The sequence below is a fragment of the Anser brachyrhynchus genome (assembly GCF_964034855.1).
Source record: "Anser brachyrhynchus genome assembly, chromosome: 25".
NCBI classification, from domain to species: Eukaryota; Metazoa; Chordata; class Aves; order Anseriformes; family Anatidae; genus Anser; species Anser brachyrhynchus.
The window spans coordinates 2919196-2936386 of NC_137718.1; the positions used below are offsets into that span (position 1 = coordinate 2919196).

The 17191-nt window shown below is 52.0% G+C and overlaps 1 protein-coding gene and 1 long non-coding RNA gene across 4 annotated transcripts in view; one reads left to right on the plus strand and one right to left on the minus strand.

Annotated features, from left to right (window-relative positions):
• Positions 1–1115: 1115 nt before the first annotated feature.
• The window catches only part of NECTIN1 (nectin cell adhesion molecule 1), an 87547-nt gene continuing 71471 nt past the window's right edge, over positions 1116–17191 (minus strand). Inside the window, exons 6-10 of one of the 2 annotated variants that reach the window (XM_080567468.1) lie at positions 14719–14866; positions 13338–13425; positions 12757–12867; positions 8148–8332; positions 1116–1684 (exon numbers count right to left, since the gene is read on the minus strand). In XM_080567468.1, the coding sequence (XP_080423594.1) occupies positions 8192–8332; positions 12757–12867; positions 13338–13425; positions 14719–14866 (488 nt within the window). In that variant the 3' untranslated portion in view covers positions 1116–1684; positions 8148–8191. The remainder of the gene's footprint in view (positions 1685–8147; positions 8333–12756; positions 12868–13337; positions 13426–14718; positions 14867–17191) is intronic. The other variant, XM_080567466.1, reaches the window with a different exon arrangement.
• LOC308182591 lies at positions 3719–10207 on the plus strand. Of its 2 annotated transcripts, XR_013941924.1 has the most exons (3): positions 3719–3929; positions 4343–4388; positions 9116–10207. It is a non-coding gene; the product is annotated as an uncharacterized lncRNA (long non-coding RNA). The 2 variants fall into 2 exon arrangements; XR_013941925.1 differs by lacking the exon at positions 3719–3929 and having other exon boundaries at positions 4308–4388.

A 17191-nucleotide genomic window follows, 5' to 3' on the forward strand; every position in this document is an offset into this window, starting at 1 on the left:
CTCTGCTCTGACATGCTCGTGGTCTCAGCGTGATGCTAAGCGTGCAGTGTCCGCAGAATGCCAAATACCCAACCCAAGAGAGAGGAAAGCAAACCCCCATTCAGCAGGCGGGCACATCCCCTTGTTCACAACTCTCCCAGCCCCCACCTGACATATGCCATACCTGGGTGAAACAGATGAAATTCATCCTCGAGGCCAAGCTCTTCTACAGGATTTTCATTCCTTTTTCTCCACTTCCTCTTCTTTGCTCTTATATACATATAAGTGTGTATCTATATTTATTTTTTCTCTAATACACGTGAACACAAATGTGATGTGGAGATAAATTCCCTTCTCTAAAACACTTTGTGGTCACAGTAATGTACACATTTGGATTTACATAGCCACACACATTCCAAATATCAAAAAAAAAATGTAGTCCCAAAACTAAGATGCTTTAAAAAAAAAAAAAAATTTAAAAGGCCAGATTCCTCTATTGGCTTTTATCCTTCATTAAGAGTGCGAAGATTACCTGAAATCATGATTTTTTTCTTCGTGTTCTGCCTGAGTTCATTTTGAAATTCCAATCAACAGATGCAAGAAGGAGAGGGGGAAAAGCTAGTGGGGGGTCACACTAGGCTTTGAAAAGGAAAATTAGAGAGAATGTTTTTCTTTCTAATTTTTTTTTTCCTCTCTGGGTTGCAGGTTATAAGAAGGTTTTTTAAAGGATGCCTTCTCCAAAGCGTTGGCTTCAAATTATGTCCCCATGCCATCTGGATTAAAGAGAGTCAATCAGAAAAATTTGGAGTGGGAGTAGGAGGGAGAAAAGACAGAAACAAAAGCCCTAAACCAAGCCCTTCTTTCTATTCTTGGTTGGTTCTGAGCATCTTTCAGTGTAAGCATCTTATTATTTGGTTCAGCAACCTTGGCTGCTTAGTTGTTTGCAACAGGGATTTCCTATCCCCACTGCCAAGAGGGAGAATGGTTTTCTCCAAAGGAGGAAAAAAAAAAAACAACCTCCAGCCTCAGCTTTGGGCACTGGCTGGGCTTTGAAACTTCACACGAGCTGGAAGAAGGGTTGTGGAGAATCCACACCTGGCTACTCTGGTGCAAGCAGTGCAGAGAGGGACACAAGGGGACCTACGGACGTTTAATCGGGTCGGGCACATCCCATCCAACGCTGGGCAGCTGCCACCCGCCTATGCATGCATGCACATAGCCAGCTTGGTACAGGAGTGCCAGCACGAGAGAAGAAAGATGCACGAACTGGATGAGATGTGGGCGAAGGCAGTGCTCCCTCAAGCATTAGCAAGCCAGGCAGATACTTAACCTAATCACGTCGCTTACAATTGCACCGAAATTCAGAAATCAATAAATAAAATAAGCAACGGCAAAGTGTGTGGGGGGTTAAAAGGCCTTGGCTGTTGAGCGACAGGGTCGGGAGATGTGAAAAACATTAGCTTCGTCTTTTTGCTGTGCTGACACTTTAAACGTACTGTTCCTTAGGACAGATGTAAGGAGCCCGGGAGCCGGGAGGCGGGCAGCAGAAGGAGACGTCGGGGTGCTGAGGGTAGGGGTCTCGCGGGAGGTCTGACAGGGGGGCGTAGACATGGGGGATCTTCTCCAGATATCGACCTTCACGTGAGTAGCAGCGGGTCAGGTAATCACTCGCATTCGGTATCTCTGAGTGACACTTTCCAAAGTCCTGGAAGCAGAGACAAAAAGCAGCGGGTGAGGACTCCGGGACCGCCGGCCAGAAAACGCAGCTCAGTTCCTTGCTGAGACTCCCGTGTAACAAGTAGGGTGGGAAATTAAATAGTCCTGCTTACTGCTTCAGCAAAATAGAAACCCGGGTGATAAATCCTCGCATTTTGGACATTGTGCCTCACTTCCTGAAAAGCACATTTTGCTAAAGAATAAAGAATTTTGCATTCTCTGCCCCTTGCCTGTAAGGGCTCTGCCTCTCTCAGTAAAATAAGAGTCAGGGCAAGAAAGGGCGGTTTATTTTCAGTCTTCCCAACTCTTCCACACCTGAGTTTTGAAAAAGCACTGCTTGTACGCACCGCTGATCCAACACAGCCTCGTGCTCTTTTATACAAAGGTCACATTGCTCTGACCGCAGGCTCTGGAGGCACAATGGGTTATTGTGCCCGGTGTTTGCCCAGCAGCTCCGAGTGCCTGTGCTCAGCTTTACCTGGGTGAGCAGCTCCTTTGTCAGCCACGTTTGTGAGTCAAAGGGACTGTGGAAAACATAAAGCACTCGCAAGACGGAGGTGGTCCCAGCACCTTCCTGGGGTGCATGGAGCGTTCTTAGGGACGCTTTGCGAAATGTGATTCTTCCTCCCCAAGTGCCACATGAAATGAAAAGCTCCTGGAGTCCAAAGTGCTTTGATTCCCACCGAGGTAATTTTGCGGAGGTGCAGCAAGCAATGCTGAACAAACGCTGCTTGTTTGAGTGCAAAAATCACAGAGACACCTTTTTCCCAAAAAAAGCTCTGGGCAAACAGCACGGGCGCTGGGATGCCAGCGTGAGCTCCCAGTAGTGCAGAGCAATCCCACAGCCCTGGGCCCTGCTCCCCAGGGGTGGCAGCGGGTGGGAAGGGTTCCTCCTGCTCAAACTCCCTTTCCTCCCTGTTGAAGCCCTGCAAAATGACCCAAGCAGGAGGGACGTGTAGCACTCACCAAGGTCTTGGTCTCAACAAGGGGTAATCTCATTTCTAAGAGGCAGCAAATCCACTGACAATCATCTTTTATGCCTGTGGATTGATTTGGGGCTGGCTGGAGCAAGTAACTTGCCCTCGAGTCCTTCCTTGTTCTCTTTCAAAGTACCAGAAACAGTCAGTTTAGTGAAGAGGACAAGGATTTGACCCTCGGGAGAAAAAGCCTGAAGGAACAGAACAATCTACTCAGCTCCTCTGCTGCCAGTGCCTGGATAAATATTTCACCAGGACACTTAAAAAATCACATAGAAAACAAAGTGTCGACAATAATTTATTGATGGTTCAGAGTGCTACAAGAGGCAACAAGCAAGTCGAAGTGCTGCACAGTCTTAAGGCAGCAGCAGCCTCACGAAGAGCCGTGGAGGCCACTGGAGGATGGGAAGTTGGAGCTCCAGGAAAGGAGCTGCAGTGCTAAGGTCAATCTGACTTTCATTTCTCTTTACTTGGCAAAACTCTGCGCCCACTGCTCAAGCTTTTCAAAGTCAGTGATCTTGACCTGGGCAGACAGCAAAGGGCCGCGTATTCAGCTCTAGATCCCTTCTATTTGGAGCTGCTGCGTTGGTATCTCTGAAATTCAAGTGAGCAAATCCCACACCTATCTCCTGAGGTTTTCATCCACTTCTGGCTTCTAAGTACAAAGTGAAAAAGAGAAGAGAAGCTGGGCAGCATTACAGCTGTCTAACAGGAGCAATCCAAGCCGGGGGCACGAGGAAGCTGCTCTGAGGTACAGCTTGGTCCCTTACTGATAAGGCACGGCAGCACTGAACCTTAACCCCTATAAGCTCTTCCCAGCAGGTTTAGGCAGCCCTGACGTACAGCTCTCCCATTCTCAGGTGGGAGCTATATTTAAACAGCAAGTTGAGGCCTCTAAAGGATTGAAGGCTGAACCGTGCACAGCCCTGTGGCTGGAAAACTGGGCAGGCTGTGGCAACACACGCATAGAAAAGGAGGCAGTTATCTCCCTACAAATCCCATAGCAGGCATAGGGATCTGTACCACCATGGGAGAAGGGAACAAAGAACAGCTGACTGTTATTCTTCTGATTGTAGCAGCTGATAAAAATGGATGGAGAAGGGTTGGCAGTCAAGGAGAGTGTTAGCCAGCACAGAATGTGCAGAGATGCTCTCCCAGCATAATCTGCTCTCAGGAAATGTTAGATGCAGCAGAAAATTCCTTTCCATACCTGTGGGGAGGGGGAAAGGTATTAACTCTGCTCTCCTGCCTTAAGTGGTAAGTTGATAATGGGTAACTGAACCTTTGGGGTAAAGCTAACCTGAAAGGGAAGTGGTCTCAGTGACTGGAGTCCAGTGAGACAAAGCAGGAGAGAGGAGCTCTTAGCCAGCAATCGATTCTCAGTTAAGTGGGAGGGTGGGTTTATATGTGTTTGGGGCACACAGTGGAAAACCATAGGGCTTCATACAAAAATGAGTGCTCAAAAGGTCTGGTAGGAAAGAGGTTCTCAGTTAACACAAATAGACATCTTGTGTAAACTGAGCTCGTGGGTAGCATCCAGAGCTGCAAGAAGCGCATCATGAGATGCTACTTTGTGGGATGCCCATTAGCAATGTGCTGGTTCAGCAAAAATGTCTTTCCTTTTTTTCTGTCTAATGATTAATGTGGCCATGAAACAAACATCCATGAAGCAAGGCTAGAGAGAATCAGTGCAGTTCTGTCAGGTCTTCTGGGCAGGTGAGTACAAGCATGCTTTCGTTTTCTTTCTTGCCATTTTGTGCTCACTTTTTGTGGGTCAGTGGGGCCAGGGCTGGGCAGCTGGAGAATGCAAGCAGTGGGGCAGAGGAAGGGAGTTCCCTGTCTCTTTTCACCTTCCTTTAGCCTGTGAAGCCAGGAGTCAATTGCTCCTGTTTTGTTCCCTTATCTCATTTCTAAGTAACAAAAAGGAAGAGAAGAGAATCAGCCTGATGTTTATTAACATCTAGCAGCCGGTGCCCTTTGACTTCCTTCCCCAGTCCCACTGTGACTTTTTCCAAATCTAATTTATCTTTAACAAAGTTTGAAATTAAATTAGGGATAATGAACTAATTAAATTGAACTGCCACTTTCCCCCACCTGACTTCTCCTACTTGTCTTTGTTTCCAGTATGGCTGCATACAATTCCTCATTATCTGGGTTACATCCTCCCCCCTCAGTTTTATTTTCAAGAGCTTGATTAAAGGGGATGTCAGCAATCTATCCATTTCAGACAGCCCGGCAGATTACCTTTAAACGGTCTTTATTTGATTGAATTAGAGAGCTTTCATTTCTGCTATGACTTATTCTCATCCCTTCTCCATCTCCTATGCACTTGTGATCACCTCCTTGGTAGGACTAGATGTGCCACAGCTTTCCCTCCAATGTGACCATGTGCAATGCTTTTTACCATCCCTAAATAATCAATTCTTACTGATCTAAAAGAGGAAAATTCCTTGTCAGTGTCCCAAGGATTTACCTGCTCTAGTCTCTGGAAAATCCCAGAGCTGAAATTCCCCCAAATTAGGGAAGGAGCTATGATGAAGGATGCACCCACAGATATATGCAAGTATTATTTATGCAGTAAGCTCACTCATAAGGTTGCATTCCTCCTTACAGCATGCTTTTAGGTCTTCAGCTATAGCTACTTACCTGTTCTCTCTTCCTACAGCATCTTAGGCCATCAATAACCTCAAACCTTTGCCCCCATGCTGTTTCCCTTGTGAGCTGTCCCCTCTAAAATTTCACATTCAGGACAGGGTTGGTGCCCTCATCCCACAGCTGGGCAACTAATGGGGAGCCACCTCAGCACTTTGCTTTATTCCTCCCACAAATTGGAAATGCGTTATTGAACAGGGGCGTATTCAGGCAACTTTTGTGTTGGTAGGAAGGAGAAGTGGTAAATGGGAGCTGAGCCAGTGTTTGGTGGTTCTTCAGTATCCCCAGCTCAGACTGTGCCAAATCTGCGATGGGTGCAGATTTAGTGGTTTTATAGTGGTTTTTACAGGGAAAGCAGAGCTGGGAATCTGATCCCTGCTCTCTGATTTACTGGGATCTTGATGCAAGTCTCAAGGTTTGAGCTATTCTTGCTCTAACAGGGACAAGAAATTCCCAAACAAAAGTGAGAACAGGAGTGTGGGGAGGTGAAGGGGGAGGAAATAATTTAAAAAGCGTATACAAAAAAAAAATCACCCTGATCTGTGGTGTGTCATAGCAGGGAGATTTCGTGGCGGTGAGATTACACCTTCAAAGCACCATATGACTGGCTTTATTTTTGCTTCAGAGAAGCCGGGAGGATTTCCAAATTTGGATTTAGAGGATTACTGTCCTTTTGCTGACAGTAAAATCCCCCACCCTGGGGAGGACGAGGTGAGACCTCCCAGGATGGATTAGGCAGCGCCTGCCTTGTTCCTACCAAGGCGAGCGGTCCTCTGGTGCAGCCCGAGGAGCTGCTGGGGTGTGGAGGTGAAGGCGTAAAGAAAAGTGGCTGCTTCCAACCACAGCCCCCTCCAGGCTGCTGCCTGTTGGAGCTGGGCAGGCTGGTGCCTGAACACCAGCTCAGACAGAACCCAGAACTTGAACGGAGAAAAAAAGCAACCCCAAAGCGACCCAGAACTTACTGTCCGCTCTCGCTCGTTACGTCTACGAAGACCTTGATCCTCATTCTGGGAGCAGGGGTGGGCAAGACACCGCAAGAGAGAGAGGTTACCGCTCCGCTCCGGGGCCGGCCCCGCTGCAGACACTTACCTAGGGAGGCTTTGCTACAGCAAGGGAACTACAGGGCTCCTTCCAGCATGGGAAAGCCAGGGGGCACGGGGGTAGAGGCAAACTGAACCAGCCCACCACGCGCCTTCCTCTCAGGCTGCTCTGCCCCACTGTCACCCACCTGGTGGCACTGATGTTCCTGGTCTGCAGTGAGGCTCTGTGCCCACAGGACATCCACTGGGGCTTTTATTTTTTAAAGCCATTTTCCTCCCACTCATCCCCCTGCATAGAGCTATTTCCTTCTAAGGGAATTCCCAAGGATTCAATTCCCTTACCCCTTATTCTCTCCTCCAACCCAGCCCTCTCCATTCCCAAGCTCCTGTTTCCATGCACCTCCTCTGATACCCTCTGGTGACCCAGAAGTGACTCAGGGTGCTGCAGAGCACCCCAACACTTCCTTTGCTTCCTCACTTGTCTCCCCACCCTCTTCTGCACCTCTTCATTGATGCCACTGTGGGGCTGCAGCCCCGTTAAGCCCTCAGCCCGTTCCTCCCATTTGAAAGGCAGTAAAATAAAGGGAGAGGAGCAGGGTAGAAGCTGCAATCACCACGACTTGGGAAACACATGTGGACAAGAAGCAAGGGAGAGTCATAGCCAAGGAGGGAGCTGCCCGTGGCTTTTTCTTGGTCAAAAACCTTTGGCATCACACAGCAAATCTCCTGGGGAGGTAGGAGAGTTGTCTCTACTTTGGATAGGGAACTGGTGGTTTTAATACCTGGGAAATGGGTACGATTATAGGGTAAGGGAGTGGGAGAAGACCTTGAGGATACCATTTTCCTTTTCAGTGCCATTCTGCTTCACAGTGTCACCGGTAGCTAGAGAGGCCCCAGAACCACCACTGGTGGGTTTAAATGCGAACTGAGCCCTAAGCAGTCCCTGCTGTGGGACCCGAGCTCAAAGGGCCTCGGTGACACTGCAAGTGGAACGAACAGGGAAATGAGCTGGTCGGATCTCTGGTTTTGAGAAGGAGAGCACCAAAGGAAAACCTCCTTCCCTCTCTCAAGCACTCAAGCATGCCATCTGCATCAGCCCCATGCAACGCAAGCTCTTTATTTTGCATACGCAGTCCCTCCCTGGCTGCCTCGTATTCACTTTCAGATGCAAGAACCTTTCCGTGTTCCCATGTTCTCTCACATACTCTCCCACCTTGTTCTTTCACACATGCACATATGCTCCCTCTTATCTATAGTCTCTTCCACGCACACAAACCCTTTTTTCTCCCCCCTTCTTTCAGTCCCCTTCTCTCTCCCTCCCCTTCTTGTACTGGGTAGCTCGGGAGGGCCTGCTTAACATCTTCCCAAAGTTTTGTCCTCAGCTTCTGCATGTCCTAGTATTGCTGCTTTGCTTTGCAAAAAAAAGCCCCCAAACAAGCTGTGCCTTTCAAACCCACCTCTTTTCTCCCTGTGCCTCCAGCCCCGCTGGCTGCAGAGGGGCTGCCCAGGTCAGAAACCACCCCGTTAACACTTCCCCCACCCCATGCCTCTCATCGCTGCAGAAAGCAAAGGAAAACGCTGCAGAGAGCATGCACGGAAGGCAAGGCAAGGAGATCCCTGCCAGCCCCCGCGGCACGAGGGTAGCAGAGGAGCAGCATCACGTGCAGGGGTACGGGGCGGGCAGGATGGGGCCGAGGGGCTGCTGAACGAGAAGGGCAGGGGGTGCAGGGGAAGCACTGGCTGCAGAGGAGCAGGGGGAGGAAGGCAGAGTGCGATCGTGTACCTTGAGGCCAGAATCTGAGGGGAAAGGGCCTAGAGTGACATGCGCTAGCGTAAGTTGGGCTGGATGGTTGCGTACTCGACTAGGTCTCCGCCAGCATGGATGGAGCTCCGAGGGCTGGGTGACGAGGCCAGAGCGGACGTGTCCAGCTCTGCATAGTGGACATCACAGTCCTTGTTGCCAGAGTTCTGGAGAGAAGAGAGCAGCAAGGCGGTGGGGACACAGGAGGAGGGATTTTGGGGTCGGGGAGGGTGAGGATACGGGAGCCGAGCCAAAGGGAGTGAATGAATGAGGTGGGGGGGGGGGGGTGTGATGGGACGGGGAGAAAGAAGAGAAGGGTGAAGGGGGGAGGAAGAAAAAAGAGTTAAAAAGAGGGAGGGAGGGACGTAATGAACAACCAGTCAGGTAAAATCCCAAATCAAACCATGGGCCCTCCTGGCATTGCTCCCCAAAGCTGCCGGTGAGCTGAGCTGAGAGCCCCGCTGCCCTGCGCCTGCCCCCAGCAGCACCTCGCTGCTCCAATCTCCTCCTCGCCCCCCTCTGGGACCAGCACCTTCCTCACCCGGGGCTGGTTCAGTGATTTCCGGCCTTACAGGGTACCTGAGCTGGCACTTGTGACCCAGGGATTTGGGGTGGTGATGATGGGGAAGGATTGAGTGTGGGTGTCAGGAGGGAGATGCCTGCAGGGAGTGGGTCCGTAGCACCAAGGGCAGGGGGAGGCTGCAGGCACGTTACTGTTGGGAAATGCCACGGCTTAGCCTGTGCTGCTGTTTTTGTTTTTTTTTTTGCCCAAGTGTGGGGGCTGTAATGGTCTTTTTTACATGCCGCGTTTTTGCACAAGGCTTTACTGCACATTATGCTGCTGCGGATTAACTCTGCAGCATGATTTTGTCATTGTGATAATGTAATAGATGCTAAAAGCATCCTTCTTTTGGCATGAAAATATTTATGGACTTTTCCTTTCTAAGCAGGCTTATCAGCAAGAGCTGCATGAATGGAATATTACCCAATTTGTCTGATCACTCCTATCCAGACATCCTTCATGCTTTGCAAACAGCAATGGTCAGAGGACCTCGGGAAGCAGGAGGGCCTGGAGCCCTCAGTGCTCCGTGGGGGAAATGAGCCACCAGCAAGATGAAAGGTGCATTTTTGGGACAGCCCTGGTGTCAGTAGCCAAGGTGTGAGGGGTGCCCTGGCTCCTTCCCCTGTGGAGTTGCTTTAATTTCTGTGCCAGCATCCACCGAACATCTGCTGAGCCTCTCTGAGAGGAGAGAGCTTGCTCTTCCAAATGAAACAGCTTTCCCATTTCCCCATCCTTTTTCCAAAATGGCCACATTGCACAGAAAGCATGCAAAAGGTGTTTAGTCTGAAAATGTTTCTCTTCCTTTGGTTTGGAGCTGTCCTCAGCCACGCAGCAGCTGTGGCAGAGCCATTCTCAGGAGTTTGTGGCCCTGTAATGATGTGGCTTAATGCCTGTTGCTGGAAGGGGCTGTTTGGGGATGATCAGCTCCGGCCATTGCAGATTAACTGTCCGTGGACGTTGAAGAGGATTAGTAGTGCCAACTCCAGTCTCAAGCCTAAATCTATGCCCTGCAGAACTGTCCCCTTGGTCTTTGTGTCTCAGCACCCTCTCCAGTCTCAGAGGAGGGCAAACCAAGCCTTGATCTCCTCCTTCTCCAAACTGGTGCTGCCTTCCTCCGGCGGTGATTTCTCTGTGGAGTTCTCCTGCTCTCTGCCACTCCTGGGCTTGCTCCTGCTCCCTGCTGCTTGTTTGGAGCAAAATTTATTACAATATCAATAATGTGACTTGTATACAAGGTCTAGCACTGCTACATGCAAGCGCTCTGTGTAAATCTTCAGCATCGGCACCCTGGTAATTGCCCTGTAAACTGAGAGGAATTATTTTGCTGTCTGCAGCAATGAAACTTTCCTTTCTGCTCCGCAAATGGGTATCGCTGACACTTACACTAATCACACCACAGCTCCCACATGCGCTCGTGCTTCCACCCCTCATGCTCCTCCTTGCTGCCAAGCACGCAGCATTTGCATGGCACAGACACTGCTGGGCACGCAGGGCACGCCTCTGCTTTTGCACGCCCACCTTGCTGTTCACACTGATGTGCACGGCCACCACCACTCACAGACACGCATACTGCTTGTAGGTGTCACCTGAAGCACACGCTTCCATCCCATTCACTCCTGCTTGGATGCCCTCACATCAACCGAAGCTTTTGCCCCACGAGTGCTCGGAGACAAGTGCTGCAGGCAACACCACCACCTCTTGCACACTTTGGTACCCTTAATTTTCCACTGCACTGTCCTTGAGTGTCTGTGCCCTCGGCTTTGTGTTCATGGCATCTTTCCCACAGCTTGTGACGCCCAAGCATCCGTACTCACTTGTAGCCTCCGAACCTTCAGGTCCCCTGTCCCTGCAGACTTGCCCCAGCCTTTCCCTGCTGGCATGTCCCTGCTCGCGGGGCTGCTCCCCCCCTGCCTCTCCAATGTTCTCTCCTCCTGGCACCTCTCCCACATCCCCCACCCTCACTCTTTGCCATCTCTAATCATTTCCCGACTCCCATTCTCATGCCATGAAGTTGTTGACGCCAGGCACTGGCTCTCACGCAACCTGGCGATGAAGCCAGTTTATCCCAAATGATGAGGTTCCCCCAATTCATTCAAAGCCAAATGTGTCCGTCCTGTTTTCCTGCAGAATCACTTCCCTTCAAAAAGGGAAATGGGATGCCTGTGAGTGGTCCTGCAGGGAGAGGGGCAGGAGCTGGCTCTTCTGCAAGGCATGGCTGGGGAATGTGCTGCAAACCTGGCCTTGGCTGCGTTATCTGAGCAGGATCCAGCACATCCAGCCCTCGTTGGGAGCAAAGGGACACCCTCCTTCCCCTTGCCAGCCACGAACCCGCGCAGCCTGCTGCCTGCCCAAAGGATACGGCGATTTAGCAAGAAGCAGGAGCAAGCTTTGTCTCGTTCCCACGGCACGAAGCCACAGCACAGTGCGCACGTGTGATGGGAGCCCGAGGGCAACAGCACGGCCAGCAGCCAAGCTGACCAGCAGACAGGGGACATGTCCAACCCACAGCTGTGCCAGACCGGTGCCAAGGGCGGTCACAGCTGCAGCAGCAATGGCCGAGACACCCGGACCTTGCATCCCCAGCGCAGAGGGACTTTTATCATGGGCCAGAGGAAGCCAGAGCTGCGCAGCTCATCATTGCTTGGCTCGAAGCATGGCGAAGGAGCAGCGAGTGCCAAGCACGGGATGTGGAGATGCATCTTCTCAGACCAGGATTGAGAGCAGCAAACTCTGTTCCCATGGTTACTGAGCAGCTACCCATCAGGCCACATCTCACATCACTAACTCTGCCACTTAATTAACTGACTGCTCGTTATTTCCCGAAATGAGCTCCTCCATCCTCCTGCTTGCCTGAAATTCAGCTCTCAGATGCTCTCCACAGAGCAGCCCGTCTGGCTTTAGTGCCCTGCTTCATTTAAACCTCATCTGCCACTCAGCAAGGGTTGGAAAGGGCTGGAAACCAGCCCCGGGACCGCGGGAGGGCTCCAAGGGGAAGTTTTTCTTTGGGGACACCAGCCACTTCCAGCTAGGATGAAGTAAATAGGATCACATCGGCACAGAGCCGTGTCTGAGCCCTTTTATCACTGAGCCCTCGGCGCCTGCCTTGCTGCAGACTTCTGCTAGCGAAAGGTCACTGGGCCCCATCCTTCCATTATCTGCACAGGAATGCGCATTGAGGGGTCATTCCGGGATGAGCTGGAGGGAAGGGAATAATTAGCTGCGTTCATAAAATATTACTCAGTATTGGCTGGTATTTCTGCTGCCCCCTCAGACAAACGGGCTCACACTGCACCCGGCTCATGCGCAGCACCCTGAGCCCTCCCTCATTGTCCCAGGCCTGGTGGGAGGAAAGTTTTCGGTTTCCTCCTCAGGGAAGGACTCCAGAGCTACCTGTGCTCTGTTTCCTATGCCTTTGCCCTTCTGTACCCAACCTTTTCTCCAGCAGCCTCCCTCCTGGACGAGCAGCCCTTCCCGTGCAGCTGCTAGCAGCTCTCCCTGACCCTTAATCTCCCTGCTGCTGCTGCCTCACATTAGCATCCCTCTCTCTGTGAGGCTGAACAAATCCACACAAAACAAGGGGGTTTAAAGAACTTGTCGATTGAGTCAAACACTGGCACGCTCTGCCCGGCAGATAATTGCTTTGAGGAGCTGCTGCTTTCAGCTGCAGGCACTCGCGGGGCTCGGCTGCAGGAGGTGACCGGGGTGGGACAAGGGGTTTAACTCTCATAGGTAGCTACAGAGGAGGTCCTCTGATGGAGATTTGGAAGAAGCAGGGTGTTTCGGGGGGAGTGACCCCTAAAGCCCCAGCTGGAGGACCTATGGAAGCCAAGGGGCAGGTGCTGAAGCAGGGCGACCAGTCTGTGCTCTGGGTGTGGGGGTTGCCTCCCTCTGGGTTGGGGTGCTCCTGGCCTCTGAAGGCTGGCGGTGCACCAGCTGGCTTTTGGGGTCTTTGGTTTCGTGGGGTGAGGGATCCTGGGGGAGAGCAGCGAGGATGAGGACAGCAGCACTCTCAGCACCCCGTCTCCTTACCAGCTTGTCGGTGTAGGGAGAGGGCTCGCTGGCTGCCATGTCGTAGTACTGAGGCTGCAGAGGGAGCTTCTGGATTTCCTCCTCGTGCTTCATGTTGTCCAGGTGAACAACCTGTAACAGGAGGGAGGAGAGGGGTGAGGGGAGTAAGGACAATCCTGCCACAGCCTGGGACACCACAAGGTGCTGCCGTGAAGGGCAGTGCCTCTCACCTTCTCCCTGGCCATATTATTTGCCTCCTGTTCTCTTTATTTCATTCTCACATTCCTCTTCTCATCACGACCACTCGTGCCATACAAAAAAATGAGGATGCTCAAAAGCCCTCACACCTAAGAGCCCGTCTGAACACCAGCTCGTTCAGAATTCAATCCCTCCTGAAGGGAGTAAACAGGATCCAAATTACAGCTTTCAATTAGTGCCAGTTTTTGGGGATTGTGGGCAGACAAGTCCTTCCCTGCTGCCCCTCAAACTCAGGCCATGGGCTCCTTTGCTCTTACAGACCCCATGCCCCAAAATTTAGGCACTTTGGGCTCAAGTTTTCCTTGTCGGGGGAAGGGGCTCGCCGCGAGGCTGGGGAGCCGTACCTGGATGTCTTCTGCAGTCAGGTGGCTTTTCAGCTCCTGTTTCCTCTTCGGCGGAGGGGCAGGCTTGTGGGACGGAGGCAAGTCAATTCTGCAGGTAAAGAAGCGGCTGCTGGTTAGAGGGCAGGAGAAAGGGGTCTCATATGCTGGGACAGGCTGGTGTCTGCGTGCACTAAGGGTCTGATCGTGTTTGTCACCAAACTGCCAATGCAATCATTGGCTCCTCTCCTGGGGCACCACAGAGCACCCAGCAGTGGTAACGGGTAATTAGCAGGAGGTAATATCACACCCATGGCAAGCTCAGGAGCTGCTCTGGAGCCCTAGCCCCTGCCCCAGGCTTTCCATTAGGGGATTGAATCTTTCTCCTCCGTGCCACATAGTGGTTTTGTCCCTGACACCCCGATCAGGGGATCAGCTTCTGTCCCAGGGCACAGGGCTTGGCAGCCGTTGTAATCCCAGCCCAGAGCCTGTCTCTCTGCATTCTGTTCGTGCGCGCAGATGTGTCTAATCCTGTTACAAAACTTATTAAAACTCCGATCCACTAATTAGCCGGCTCCCCCTCTCCAAAATTCACCAGATCTTCTGATAGGGGTGGGCGGCTTTCCTGGGCAGCCTAACGGCTTGCAGCATGGGACCCGAATTTATGGGTGAGAGAAAGTGCAAAATGGGTCCCAGAGGCTCTGCAAAACATGGGCTTTATGGCTCTAAAGAAAAGAAAGGCTATTAACTTTCCGAGGCTTTGGAGCAGACCCCTCAATAGAGGCAGCACCTCTGCAGTCCAGGGCACCGTTGTGTTTCTATTCTCAGCTAAAGTGGCTGTTCCCTGTTCCTTCCTGGAGGGCCATTGTGGGAAGTGGATTGTCTGAATGCGTCTCTGTCATGGGGCTGATGCTGTTGATGCAATTTCACCTTGTGGTGCTATTTTTTTTTTTGTTCGTGTGCCTTTCTGTCTCTCCTCCCGCTTTCCGCGGTTCCCTTCCCTCCCTCCCTCGCTATCCTCCGCTGCCCTCTCTCAAATGGGATTAAATGGAGCACAAAATGTGGCCACATGTAAAAAACAGTGCGGTGGGGAGTGTGGAAGATGAAAGCAACTTGTGGCCTTCGGGCTGTCAGTGCCTCGCTGCAAGGTGGGAAGGGAGGGGGTGCTGCGGCGGCACGGCAGCGACGAGGCAGAGCTGTGCAGGGAGAGGACAGGGAGAACATCTCTGCAGAGGGCTCTGTCCGTGCTGCACACTTGGTGCTGAGCTCCACGCCACAGCGTGGCAAATCCAGGAGAAATGTTTGCCTCCTGGCTTTTCTTGTGTGCAGGCAGGGAAAGGGCCGGCAGTGCTCCGTGTCTGCTGCCCCATCCCGCAGCACCCGCAGGCAGCACAGCACTACTCACAGGTCGTGGTCCGCCTCCGTGCGGTTCTTCTGTTGCCTCCTGTAGACGACAAACACCGTGACAGCCACGCCGATGATGAGCACCGCGGCGATGACGCCTCCCATGATCCCAATGATGCCTCCCGGGGCGCCCTGAGGTAGCGGCTTGTCTGCAAGACACAGGGAAGCACAGGGCAGAGGGTTAGAGCCCCTGACCACATGATGGGGTTGTGTTCACAGCCCACCGTGCCTCCTAGGGCTAACAGCTTCCTAATTCTGCTATTTCCCCTTAAATTGGGTGGTTATTCCTGGAGGCACCCTTGTTCTGTCCTGGAAGAATGAAGGGTCAGGGAATAAAGGTGCCCCAAAGCAGCCTCCCATGTCATTCACCCCTGTGGGACTCATGCGGACCTGCCACTCGATATTATTTAATTATCTCAAAAGTGTTCTGCAGGACTTGGTCACAGCCTCTTCACTGAGTTCCTGGCACTGCTGAGACGAAGAAGAGCTTTGCTTTTCATGTGGAGCTTAGAACAGCTGAGGACCAATGCTCAATTTATTGAGGTGGAGCAAAGGGATGTGCATCAGAGCTCGGCACCCCTAAACCTCACAAAACGGGTGTCCTGAGTGTAGGATTTGGGGATGAGGGAGAGAGGGATCACATCTCATGCTCCGTCTCCTGTCTGGCCCATTGCTCTGTGGCATGGGCCGGCTCCTCGGTGACTACCATGGACCTCATTCAAAGGAAGCCAATCCCACGGGCCTGATGGGAAACCGCTTTGAAACGTACGATAAAAGGATTTAATTTGCTCTACCTTCCAACCTAATTAAACTTGAAAACTAGCTAATTGGTACTTTGTACTTACAGCGCTGGCAGTGATGAAAGAAGGAGATAATTGGAATGGAGGAGGAAGAAGGAGGAGGAGGAGAAGGAAGAGAAATCCAGGGGAAGGGAGCAAGACAGGGAAGAAGGAAAAGAGTGCTTTGTAGAACTTGTCTGTCACACCAAGTTTTTGTACTTTTCTTGCTGCCCTGGCTGCTGGCTGCTCTCAGAGAGTAGATATTGGACTATATGGACTGCACTCTGCAACATTTATGGCTTTGGTTGTCAGTGGTGGGTGGCCGGTGTCTCCACTATGTTGCCCATCCCCAAGGTCTCAAAGTGATGCCCAATCTGCACAGCTATAAAATGTATAAGCACGCATTCCCAAACCATCAAGAACCACTTATACAGGACTTTCCCCCCAAGGCAGGGGCTCAGCCTTTGCCCAGCCCTGAGGCTGGATCCATCGTGCCCCCACCAGCCTGGTGCAGAGCCGGCTGTGCTGACCCTTTGCCAGCAGCCCTGTTCCCAACGCCCACCTCACCGCCAGCCTTCCTCATCCATCTTCCCTGCTGTCATCCAGGAGCGAACTGAGGTATATGAACTTTTCCCAGGGAAATCCCCTCTCCAGCAAATTGCAGCCCAGAGACCCGGAGCATTTACTGTACCAGTGCCAAACACAGGAATTTCCAACACCACACCAAGACACTGCAACCGATGAGGAATTTGCCCTGAGAACCGCCTTGACACTGATCCCGCACCCATTTCCCGATGACTTCCATACAAACCTGCTTTTCCCTTGCTTCACAAGGACGCCCCAGAGCCTGCAGCAGCCGGCAGCCCCCTCCCTGCCTTCCCACACCCCCGCTCCCCAATTAAGAGCTCTGAGCTGGATGTCTTCAAGTGGCAGGATGCCGGAGTCATCAAGACGCGAGGTTCCACTCCCCAGCGTCCTCGGCACCGGCAGCCACTTTTCTCTCTCTTCCCTTCTCCACATTATCTTGTAAATAATATTTCTGCCTTGAGACAGCTTGCTTACAGCAGTGCTCGGGCAGACAGCTGACACGTCGCAATCCAAGCCCCCGGACGGCATTCGAGATTGTGGCAGGGATGGTGACGGTGAAGAATCTCCCAGTCACTTTGGCTGGGGCATTTCCATGATGGATCAGCCCCTAATGGCTCTGTGGCTGGCAGGTAACGAGCAGGGAACATCAGCCTCCCGCTCTCGCTGTAAATCAGCAGGTGTGTGTGTGTGAGTTGGGGACGGGGGCGGGAGGAGAAGGAGGGATGGGGAAGCAGATGAATAAAGCTGAAACGAGTCTGCAGGAGCTGGAACGGGGCTGTGCAACAGCAGAAAGGGGGCACGGAGATTTGGAGAAATGGAAATGCAGCCAACAGGTTGCAGATGTAAACACAGGACACTGGGTAAAGAGTAAGGGGATGAGGAGAGGGAAAAATGGGGGAACACAAGGAGAAATGCAGGTGTTTTGGCGGGTCTATCACAGTGCTTCCTTCTCGCCAAGCTCTCACGGCTGTGGTGTGAGCATCCTGCAGTTGTTACCCCCTCCAGCTGCCTAAGACAAGGCTGCACAGCAATGCAGCTCTTCCAGAGAGATGGCTGAGCTATGACAAATTCCTGCCACAAGTCCTGCCCCTGCACGTGCAGGTCTTC